The sequence below is a fragment of the Cygnus olor genome, chromosome 8, assembly GCF_009769625.2.
Source record: "Cygnus olor isolate bCygOlo1 chromosome 8, bCygOlo1.pri.v2, whole genome shotgun sequence".
In the NCBI taxonomy this organism is placed as follows: Eukaryota; Metazoa; Chordata; class Aves; order Anseriformes; family Anatidae; genus Cygnus; species Cygnus olor.
Genome location: NC_049176.1, coordinates 5431003 through 5443309, shown reverse-complemented (window position 1 = coordinate 5443309; position 12307 = coordinate 5431003). Strand labels below are relative to the sequence as shown.

General features: G+C 36.5%; 1 protein-coding gene across 9 annotated transcripts in view; it reads right to left on the bottom strand.

Annotated features, from left to right (window-relative positions):
- Positions 1 to 9362: 9362 nt before the first annotated feature.
- Positions 9363 to 12307, bottom strand: part of NTNG1 (netrin G1) — a 156804-nt gene continuing 153859 nt past the window's right edge. For all 9 annotated transcript variants that reach the window (XM_040565176.1, XM_040565168.1, XM_040565169.1 and 6 more), the window contains one exon: positions 9363 to 10570. In XM_040565176.1, coding sequence (XP_040421110.1) covers positions 10344 to 10570 — 227 coding nt within the window. In that variant the 3' untranslated portion in view covers positions 9363 to 10343. The remainder of the gene's footprint in view (positions 10571 to 12307) is intronic.

Genomic DNA, 12307 nt, shown 5'->3' with positions numbered 1-12307 from the left:
TGTTGATGAGGGATTCCAGAAGGTCTCTAAATCTTCTGTGCTAATAAACCAATAATGGGCTGAAAAATGTCCTTTAGTTGAGAAAAAGTACAGAGAAAAAGGATGATATAACTTAGAAAGCAAATTGCAAATGAGCAGGTGGGTAGATGCTCAAACACAGTTATTATTTGTGTATGTTCACATAATATGGAGATACTTTCCTACATAACAAAATTGAAATATTTGATAAACCCTGTAAAAGCTTCAGGTAGCAAATAAAACTAAAATAAGAATATGTATGTATATCTATATAATATAAGTAATATTGCCTATGTAATTTCAGTGCATCTAAGCTTATATAAATAATACTCCTAGAGTTTAGTCCATCTTTGTTACCTTTGTCCTGCTGTCAATAGTCAAAGCATTCAATCTCTTCCAGTTGCCTCTCTGCTCCTGCTCCTTTGATGTGAACCTTTTTGCAGAAACCATTCTTTGTCTGAGCCCAGTGTTAGAAGATTCAAGAATGTCAGTTAATAATAATTGAGGATAAGTGCTATGTCTTCAGCTGTGTCACATAGTTTGAAGACATGGATGTACTAAAGAAACTTGCACTTGACAAAGATCATAAGGAACCAAGAGTGGGAAACCTAAAGGTAGGCACACTAAAATCTTTACATGTGGATAAAAGTACAGATCCTGGATGGACCAGAGTCTTCACAGATGTGGGAGATTGCCAGTGTCAATCTGGGGCAGAGCTGTGATTCAAATTGATGACCAATCACAATTTCCATGGCATTCATGAGAAAGATGTAGAACTTTCTGTTCTTTTGTAAATGGATGTGCATTTCTGTCACCAGAGATCCGACGTGTGGTACCAGTTGTTGAAGTGAGAGTGAATTTACTTGAGGGCATTTGCTTCTCAGGCACTTTAGAAATTCTGAATTATGCTATCTCTTCCTCCTTAATTCAGTCTCAGTCGTGAAGCAGCCTGGGGGGCACTGTGACCTCAAACAAAAATTATTTGGTGTTAACTCACTTTGTTTGCTGGGCACTGGTTTCCTAATAATGGAGTAGTTAGTTCCTGCATTGGCAAAGATACAGAGAATGTGAATGAAAGCACCTCTTGATTTGAGTCATTTTAAATTGGGCCCATTTAGTTCATTTAGTCATAGTCATGACAAATTGGGCCAGAAGGGAGAAAGTTTCATCTATCAACCTAACAACCTGAAATGTCATTATTTTTCTCCTGTTCGCCTGAACTCTTGCTGATTTTGTATTGCTGCATGTATCGGTGTCTGTTCCTTGTTCTCAGTGGATACCAAAGACATGCTAGGAAGCCTTTTACCAAGTTTTAGATGTTTCTGTAAGAAAAATGATGCAGGTTTAACAGCATGTGCAGGTATTTGTAGAAAAGTAAATGTGTTTCCCTCTTGGCTGTTTAGTTGTCTGTAACAATAATGTCATAAATAAATAATGTTTCCGTGAGGGAAAAGAAGAGATGTTTATCAGATAGAATACATGCCAGTTAGGATAACTCTGAACAAAATGTTAACACGGATTAAACAGGAAAACATGCTGCTGGCAAACAAATTGTTGGTGAAAACAGCTTCAGCTAGGGAGTTCCTTTCTCAGTTGGATAGAAATAGTGCATGCCATGCAGACCAGCTTTTAAAATTAAGATGTTTGTCATGAATTGCTGGGTCTGTGGAAAAATTCAAATGAGAATAACTTAAGTGCTGCAATAGAATAATGCACAACAAATAGTGCAAGGAATTGTACGAATGTTGCAGATTATGCTGGGATCACGGAGATAATGCCTGAGGGATTACCTTTTCCTTTACTGAAATTGTTTTTCAAGATGATTTAAAACCTGACTCTGTTTTGTTGAAATCAAGTTAAGGCTTTCCTTCGCATTTAGTGGATCTGGACTAGGTCATTAGTGAATGCAGATAGTCAGTCTATGGAGAATGAATCTGAATTGTCCACAGAACAGGTGCATTGTGTCCACTGAAGTTCTACACGTTCTAATGCTATTTCCTGTTTCCTTATTTGAGGCCTGGTTAAGGATACAAGGTTAGCTTGTCTTCATTCCAGTTCCATTAGGCTTCCTTTGCAAAGATTGACAGGTAGTGAGAGAGCACTGATAGCTTTTGTTGTACATCTCCATTAGTCAATGTACTAATTGCCTCACGAGAGTTACCACTTAGGAGCTTAAGTCAGCAGAAATAATGACAAAGCCATGTCTCTTTTACTGTTTTTTTTTTTTTTTAACTTTACAGTTGTGGAGGGCTGAATGACTCCTTCCTCAGAACTACCTACATTGTCTTAGCCATTACAAGCCATTTAAAAAAATAAAATAGGCATATATGCTAGGAAGAAAAAGAGCTTCAATGTTATTGAAATAGACACTTCAAGTTCAGCAAATAGTTTTTTTCTTAATTTTTTTTTGGAATGTTTACTATCCTGAATTGAATTCTAAATTAGTCTTTGACATCTGTTACAGGAATTTTACATTTGTAGTTTTTACTCTCAGAGGCATGTTTATGCTTGAGTGTTGGCACGTTTTTAATATCAGTAAATGGCCTTAATAAGTAATGTGAAGATGGAAAGCATGTAAGAATTCCTACTACAGAATCACAATGATTAATCTATGATTATCTGGTTATTGTTTATTTATGTACTTTGTCAACCCACTGCACTTGGTACAAAACACAGGAAAAATCTGGTGTTTAATAGTGTGCATATTGGTTAAGCTGGTGTTTATATTTGAAGAATGGGAAGAGGAAAAAAAGACAACATTTGAAAGCAGCAGAAGAAAATGTAGAGACATTAGAGATAGATGAGTTATGAAGAAGGTAAGTATATTCAATCAGTTGCTCTCTATTGGCTTGAGGGTAATCTCTGTCATATTACAATGTACTGATTTATGGACTAATTAGTTGTACAAAACAAAAATATTTATAGAAAATATTTCTCTCAAGCAGCCACCAAACCAGCCAAACAAAAGGAAAATGGATTTTGTGTATTAAAAAATTAAATTCAATATATATTTATGAGCCCATTCAAAATGTAGAGTCGTTTTGCTACCAGATTTCCAGTAAGCAGAAATACCCATGCATCATAACCTAATTGTGTCAGTATCTAGGCATTTATGGAGGAAATTAAATGCCTAAGTTATAAGCATTTCCAGCTATTAAAAATATTGTATAATAATTTATAAAGTCATAATAGAATTATTATATGTGCCTTAATAAATCCAATAAAGTAAAATTCAGACAAGGAGGGGGGAAAAACAGATAGCCAATGTCTTCCTTTTGGAAGAGGATTTTAGTGTTTTACTGTTTTTTTTGTTTATGCATGTCTTCTAATTTCTCAAACTGTTATGATGCCTCCAATTATTTTGACTCATATACAACGTCCCTTCAAAAAACTGTGGCTGTTCCTTCTAGCCTTAGACTGGAGTTGTAAAAGAGAAAAACCCAACACAGCACAATCGAATGCGTAAGGTATGTAGCACAATATTCAAACTCCAAGCGTGGAAGGCAAAGACAATGTTTTGGGAAGTGTAATGTAAAATAGACTTAGATAAGATAATTTGAAATAAGTGGGTGGCAAATACATGCAGATGGAAGACTATTTAACTTCAGGCTTGTATAATTTGGATGGAGTAGGAAATTGTGGGTCTTAGTACTTAATGCGGTGGACGAGGTGTCAGAATTAATCTCTCTCGCTGTAATTGACTTTGTAAGTCTCTCAGCATCTTAAAGCTTCAGTCTGCATGAATAAAATGGAAAGACTATGCCTCCCTGCTTTGCAGTAGTGTCATGAGGCTAACCTCAGTGAAGTCTGGGAGATACTCAGATGCTAGATATCGTCAGTAAACGAGAAACCTGTCAAAAAATTGTTCACCAGTAAATCTACATAGTTTAGTCATCATTCCTTACATCCTACTCCATGAGAGGATTGTAAAAGTAGTTGTGACTCGGTACCAGATCTAGGGAGGCAAAAGAGCACTGCCAAGACTAATTCATAAGTACCAATCCACCTACTTTTTGCCTGTGGGAGATCTCTAGAGCAAAGTAATAAATATATTTTATGAGGGCATAGAAAAAAACTCTGAAATTAAGGAGGAAAGCAAGCTGTAGGATGGCAAAAGAAAGCAGTATAATAAATGTAATTACTGGAGCGTTCTACCTGCCAGTTCTCTCATCCTACCAAGCAACAGTAATTAGAGGTAAGAGATGTTAACGAGAAATGTATTGAATGAGTCAGTGTAGCCGTTCAGAGCCTAGTTCAGTCCAGTGTTGAACATGGTGACAGCAGATGCCAAAAGAAGGCCTGGAGGGAACATGTTCTCTTCTGAACACATTTCATTTTCTGTATACTTCTAAGAATTACATTCCATGGTTTTGGAGGTGCCTGACAAAAAGCAGATGTAACTGCTGCTGTGCTTTGCCCTCAGGGAGGCTTGTGACTTGGTTTCTTGAAAGGTGCAGAAAGCCAGCTTCTTCATGAACATCTGTACTAGATGACCAGACTAGAGCTGCTAAATTCACAGCTGGTGCCAGCAAAGAATCAAAGACAAAGGAGAGGTAGTGCGGATGGGCCTAGGGTCTGCCAGCAGATAAGTCGGCAGTGTTTCACCTAGACCAGGAGGTGAAAGCCTTAAGTGAAGAGTATCTCGTCTAAGCAAGGCTCAAGTCCTGCAGTATCAAAATGAGGGATTAGAATGAAAAATGCTGTGTCTGTGGAACTATTAAGTCTGTATAGTATCTAAATTTGTCTTCTTCCTGAGATCCTAGCACACTTCTGTTCTGGGGGCAACTTACTTTTTACTCTGCAAGTGCTGTGTTTTCTCCAAATATTGTAACTCTTGAAAACAGTGGATTTTTTGGCCTTTTTCCCTCCTTTGAATTTAAGCTTTGCATAACTCAACTATATATTAAACATTGCAATGATATATAAATCATTATATATGTGGCTTTGCAAATTACAGTTGAATGATATAGAAAGACTTTCGTTTCCTGTTCCACAAGAATAGAGAAAAGTCCACTTCACTGTACATTTATTGTAATAAACACTTGGTAAGGGACAGACTCTAGGGATTGTGAATGTGGAGTACTCGTGAAAATCAGGCAGTTTCTACTTAGAATGCAAAGCTATCCAAATTATTGAGGTTTTGTCTTCCGTGTTACATATTTTTCTTAAACTTTAAACACTTACATGTAGGAATACACAAGTTCCTTTCACCCTAATCAATGCCTCTATTTCTTCTCTTTGAAGAAGAGTACTCCGGTACTCCATCTTGAGCCTCTCCTGCAGTCTTGAACTGTAAAGGCTGTCAGTATACAGTATTGCACTGACATTATTCTTGGAAGGTCTTGTTCAGACATACAAATGTCAGAATTAAATCCTTAGTAATGGATTTCTTGGATGTCACAAAGACCTGCACAGAGAACTCAAGTGAAAATGACATAATGTGAGAAACAGTACTCATCTGAATTTGGTTTCATTTTCTCAAAACAAACATACCTCAAAACACACTCATCATCCTCTTTCCTCAGAATAACTGTTATTACTTCAGTTTCTCAACAACGGTTCACCTGTAGTATAAGAATTGTATTACCAGTGCTAACAGTAAACTTGAACACATGTATAGCAACTCCATTCAGCAGCATAGTGCGGGTAACTTAGTAAATGTAACGTGCTTGCACGTACAAAGGTTTTGACAGGGGAATGATGACCTTGGGTGAGATGTGGCTGTCCCTCTGATGGATGCAGGGCTGATGTCATCCTGTTGTGCTTTCTGTAGCTAGAGTGTCGCTTAGTTCTACTGACTGCTGTGAACTCCGATTCAGTGCGCTTCCATGATGTGATCTTTATCCTGGTCCTTCTCAGAAATGCCAGCAACACTTGCACAAATTCAATCCCGAAGCCCTTAGAGTCTGTTAGTTCTGCAGATTGCATAATATTAGTCTTTGCTGTATTCTCTGAGACTGTACAATTTCTCAAGTGCTATTTCATCATGTATATGTTTGGTTCTGCACACATAACAATGGTCAGAGAAACCATGAAGGGAAACATATGCTTTGTACTGGAATTTTGTCTATTGCACATTGTGGCAAAAATGGTGCGTCTTAGTGAACATGCTGTACTGGTGATGAACCTTCATTTCATTAAATGCAATGCACCATATGGTGCAAAATGCTGCTGTTCCGTTTGTCTGTTTTGCATACACTTTTTACATTTTTCTTTTTCTGATATTGGATGATGGTAGGAAAGGTATTAAGTTGGTTAATATAAACATTTCTGTTTTATCATGTCAGATTTGGGTTTTGGTGGATAAATATTTGCGTTCATAAATAATTAAACATACGATTTTTCTTAGCAATAAATTGATTGACTGTGTCTTAATATTTACGTCTGTAACTTTGCATTTCTAAGGACAAACATGAAGGCAGGGCTGGAGGCTGGCTGAAAATCTGGTCTTGCATATTTTATGAAAAATATTACTCAAATTTCTCACAGGTGAATAAACTGCATGCATGAATGAATCTAGTTAATTCAATAGTTTAATAAACCTAGAATCCCAATGAGGCTATAACAAATCCCCCTGGTGTCTTGGAGTTATGAAGAAGATGTATAAAATTATATGGGAGCAGAAGAGCTCTTTCTAAATATGAGGAGTCTTTTGCACATTATTTTTTTCTTCTATTCACAACATGAAATAACTTCTTATCTGTGGCTAAGTCATGATAAAATATTAGATCAATTATTGTTTGAGGGCAATATCTCAGTTTAATGTGAGTCCAACTAGATTTTCTTTCTTTGAATAGCTTGTTTTTTGAAACGGTTATGCAGCACTGTGATAGATGTCTTTATCTTAAAGTCCTTTTGAGAAAGATGGCTATAGCTTCATGTGGACATTTCTGCTGCTCCCTCATCAAGGAGCAAGATCTTGTCTTAAGCTGCACTGTCTTCAGATGTTAAACATGGGGATCCCAGATCAGAATGAATTCTGTGGCTAGAAACACAGCAATTGCAAGTGGACCAGGATTGACAGATTTATCAAAATAACTGAAACCAATTTAACTGCCTAAGTTTAATTATGAATGTTAGGTTTAAGGTCATTGTACTCTGAACCATGATCTACACAACTAAATGATGTGGAGTTCTTGGATGGTAAGTCTTGTAGGACAGAGAATTATAACTCTACGGTAGGGTCCTTTTGCTGCTTTCTGATACAGAACCAAAATCCCAGGTTAGTGATCAAGGTGTTTTTTTTTTTTTTTTTTTTTGGTGTCATGTGTGTGTTTGCTATTTTACAGGCAGTCACAGGGACAAGATTACCCCCCTTCCAAGAAACCCATAATATGTTTGAAAGAGTATATGTTTTCAGGTGAAAAATAAAGCAACGTTCCACATTATCATGGGAAGATCCCACTATATCTTCAGCAACAGGAATCTTGTTTCTTTTACAGTTTTTCTGAAATGGGAAACAGGTTCTGTCTTCATTTTCCACTGAATTCAATGAAGAAGCAGGTAAAGCAATGCCATGCAGTGTAAATCTCCTCTCTCTACAGATGTACAAATTTTTGCAACTGTATTTGGCATAAAATAGCAGAAACTTGCATTCGAAAATTTCACTTAGTGAAGTTTTGTGAAGTTCAGAGGAAAAAATAATGAAGCTGAGGAAAACGATGATTGATAAGAAAACTTGCCAGTGAATGTACTCCTAAAATCATGATTTTATTAATAGGTGAGGGAGGATAAAACAAACAAAAAGGTAGCTAATTAATGTGGAAAGACATATACTCTGCACTGGTTTAGAAGATCATAACCACATGAAATTGGAATGCAGCTGAATTGATTATGATCTGATATTCATTATACTTCAGTACTGCTGGCAGAATATCTTCTAACCAAATGTGCATAACATGCTTTCTTAGCACTTTCACAAAGCCTTAAGTTTATGACAGCTTAAGTGCATCTTTTCCAATAATTGCACAATCTGAGTTTAGCCTGTGCTAACAAGCATTAAGGAAACTTAAATTCCACATCTTAATATCAGAAATCCGCTTAATTATAAGTGTCTGGCTTTGCATGTCACCTATATTAGTGTTTATATTCCTCATTAAGTCTGCAGTATAAGTTTCTGTTTATTGTCATGAATGTTCTTTTAATGTATACCTGCAATCTAATGTAGACCATCACTGGTAACCACCCAAGCTCTAAATTTTTCTTTGCCTTATCTTAGCCTAGTGAAACAAAGTGCCGATGTAAACAGCAGATATTCTACGTGAAGGGCCCAGGTTGACAGCCTGAAGAAATACCAGCATGTTATCTTCATTGTCATCTTCATATGAATCTTTAAAGAAATGAAGACCCGGTGTGCCTACATGTTTCTGGAGGGTGGGCATGCAAAACTTCCCTCAGCAGAAAGAGCTTAGCTATGAAGGCAGTGCCCTAAATTGTGCTCTGTTCACCATTTGGAAGAGGCAGCCAGGTAGAATTTATTTCTCTCAGGAATTTTTCTTTTGCTGATTAACGGTTTTCCATACTAGGCTATTATGTTGGTAAAATATTTACAGCCATTATGATGAAAATTGCCAGGAAATGAATTCATACAGTCTTGCTACCTTTTGATCCAACCCCCCACTTCCCCCCCTGGACTTGGAAATGCTGCTGTGGTTTTGCCTTGCCTCTCTATTCTTGCTATTCATTTCTGTCACACTCAGTAATTGGCCTAATAAAAGGCAGAAACAAGAATTTATTACACCTTGGGCAATACTTAAAACAAACTTTATTTGCTGGAGCAGCACTTTTTATCTACTTGCTGCTGTATATTTTGACACTACTTCTAAATATTAAATTTGACTTTATTAAAAGTTAAATCTTATTTTTTTGATTGCTGCTGTTTTTGCAGTTTCTTAGGCAGACTAGTACACATATAAACATCATTTTAATGACGCTTTTGGAGAAACAGTTTAAGCTGTGGCTATATCTACTTCATTACTGCCAAAATCCACAAAACTTGTGTGATTTAAAGACTGGTTTCCGAAATGCCTTGTGAATTAGTTTGGAATAATTTCTGTGATGACTTGAGAGAAGAAAGATGAGAACTATTCAACTTTTCACACCTCTTCCATGCTTAGGATTTGATGATTAAGATTTCGATTTCCTCAAGCAAATGATGTGCTTTGTTTCAAATTGTTTGGAAAAACACTGACAGTAGTAAAAAATATAAGTAGGTTAGATTGTTATGATGTAATTTCTACTGTTGAATCTGTTCTTTCACATACGAGGTGATAAAATGATTTTTTTTTTTTTCCTAAAAGGTCTTAAGAAATAGCAATACATAATCCTGGAATTGTTTATGCAGGAATTTTTATTCTTTGAACTCTTCCAGTGTTAAAGCAACAAGAAAACATTTAGAATGTCCTTTGGTGGAATCTTATTACACTTGTTATATATGTAAACTGATATTCTTTGATGCCAGCACGTTGCCCATACAGAGAAATCTCTGCACAATTAAATAAAGGTAAAAGAAAAGGACTAAATAAAAAGTAATATTTTTCTCTTATCTGATTAGAATTAAATACGTTAACAAATTGTCTGGTAACACAAATAGGCAATAATACAAAAAATCTACATTGTACATTATTTCAAGAAAAATAACTTCATTTGAATACAAAAGGATAAATACACTTTGTCCTATAGCCACTCTTGTACAGTAGGTGAACACAGCATCTTACTGATGCAGTGCTGCTAAGTTATACAAGGATATGACTGGCTTGAGTTTTATTGAGGGGGCTGTTACACATGTGCATCACTAACATCAGACAAAGAAATCTTTCAACCAACAAGGGTTACAGAGCAACGTTCACTAAAGCACAGGTAGGAAAGGATTCAGGGACTGAAGCAGGCCAATATGGCAGCTTTTACAGATTTCCTTATACCCACAATGCACTGACAGCAAAGAATGCCTTTATTTGGTCGGTCCACACACCGGGCAGAGGTACAGTAGCGCACCAGAGAGGAGTAGCAAACATTTTTAAAATTTTGTTTCCATTTCTGGGGCTGTCGAAGCCCTTTGTCCTGTGTGAGCTCGGCAGCTAGCGCTGATTTGACAGAATAGGCTGCTGCCAACTTGTCTCGGGTTGCGGGGAACAGTCTTGACTCAGAGCACTGTCCGTAACTGATTAATATGGCTTAGTTCAGTTAGGCCTTCCTAGTTTGTATGTGGTATTTTTTCTCTTTTTCCTTTTTTAAATTTCAGTAGCAAACGCTTGGGTTGTGTTTTGTTTTCATGTGGCATGTTCTTTTGAAGCAGTCCGAATATGATGCCATCAACCATACGGAGCCTAGCATGTGCAAAGCCCAGTTGCTCCTAGTAGGGCAGTCAGCAGTAATACGGGACCGTGAGATATTGCCCCCTGGCCGGAGTTTTGGCTGCAGCCTCCTGGATCCCTTTCGCACTTCAGCTTCTCACATAAAATGCCAGTGTAGGCTGGAGGGCACTGGCATCGCACGTTGTTGATGCATGTTCCTCCATTCTGGCAATGCAGGAGCTCGTTGTCACATACATTTGCTGCAAGATAGCAGGGGAGGGAGGGAGAGAAAAGCAGAGTAAATATAAGTTCAGCTACAGGAGAAAGTCTGTACTAAAATCAGAACTAAAACACTAGTGGCTCATCTCATGCCTCCCTCCTCTTCCTGAGACATGTAAGCAGGGGACATGTTCTAGTTTTTAAAAACTTCAAGTCTGAATTTGGTTTATTTGCTATTTTCTCTTCATTTTTTTTAAGCTGTAGTCTTGGAGAATCTTATCCACTTCAGACTGCTGAATATTAACTAACAAATTAATATTAGTAATGAATTAATAATGAAATATGAAGATTAATACCTGCTTTGTGCCATTGGCTGCTATTTTATAGTTACTACTGAACCGGAACTATAGGTGAGTTTGTTGTTACTTGAAAGAGGCAAGGTGCTTAAGGCTTTTGGACAACATGAGCAGTGGTTAAAAATGCAATGTGGCTTTGCTGAAGTAAAAAGATCTGTATGAGAAGACAGGATTTTGTAATCAAGAATTGCACGTATCAGTGATCTGAAAAAATATGCAAAAAATAAGGCAAGCACAGGCAGGAATATCAGCATGCTATTTGATGGGGATTTTATGCTGTGTACATATGGAAATAAAAGATCAAGTTGTTATTTCCATTACAGATCAAATATTTATTCTTAAGTAAGTTTGTTGCTTTGGTACAAGGGTATCTGACAAAACTATCCTAGTTAGACATTGTAGCCTGATGTAACAACTTCAGAAATCAGATTTGACAAAAGAATTGAGAGAAAGTAACACGCAGTGGTTTTAGAGAGATGCATCACACTTTGTATATGAAAATTTGGCAGCTTTTTATTTTTTAACTACTAAATATCAGTCAAAATATTTCACTCGGTAACTATATAGAAACAAGAGGAACGTACTACTTGAACGTGTCAATCTGTGTTTTATTCCAGGGAAAAACACTAGTACAATATGCGCTAGCTTACAGCTCTGTCTTACATGGGAGTGGTGATTTTAATAAATATTTTGCACCTACTGTTTAGGTAGGATGTAACAGTAGAAATTTTCCCTTAAGGAATGGTTTGGTTGAGACAAACTTAACATTATATGCTGTTTATACAAATATTAACCTGGAAATAACCTTATTAATTCAGAATAGGAGAAAATATTCTTCCTTTTACTTTAAACATATTGCTATTTAGTTCTACAAAAAGTACAGTTTTATAAGTGTTAACTTGTTCTTAAAACCAACCCAAATATTATGAAAACTAAAATCCAAACAGCCTATGTCCTTAAGAGACAGAGGTCTACATAAATCTATACAATTTTGTGTACCAAGAATGTTACTGGCAATCTTATCTGTCCTGGCTTGCTTTCAGAAAAGACATTTTCTCATTTTGGAAGGGCTCTGACAACTGCTTTCTAATGTTATGCATCCAAGTGGGCCAAATACTAACGCAGTGTGTTACAAACTCACACAGATGTACTTGAGAGAGAACAACTAAATACTTTTTTTTTTTTTAGTGATAACTTCAGTAATCAAAGCTCCATACTAAGTGCTCTGGAATTGGAATTGTCCAGTTTATGAACTGTGACATCAAAACTTGAATATTAAGGTGCAACAGACAATACATGGGTGGCATCTATACATCTGAATTTGATGTTCTGTATATTCATTATAACAAAGTGTTTATTATGCACAAGGAACAGTAAATCGCAACCAAATAAATGTGGTGAGCTTAACAACCCAGAAAAGTA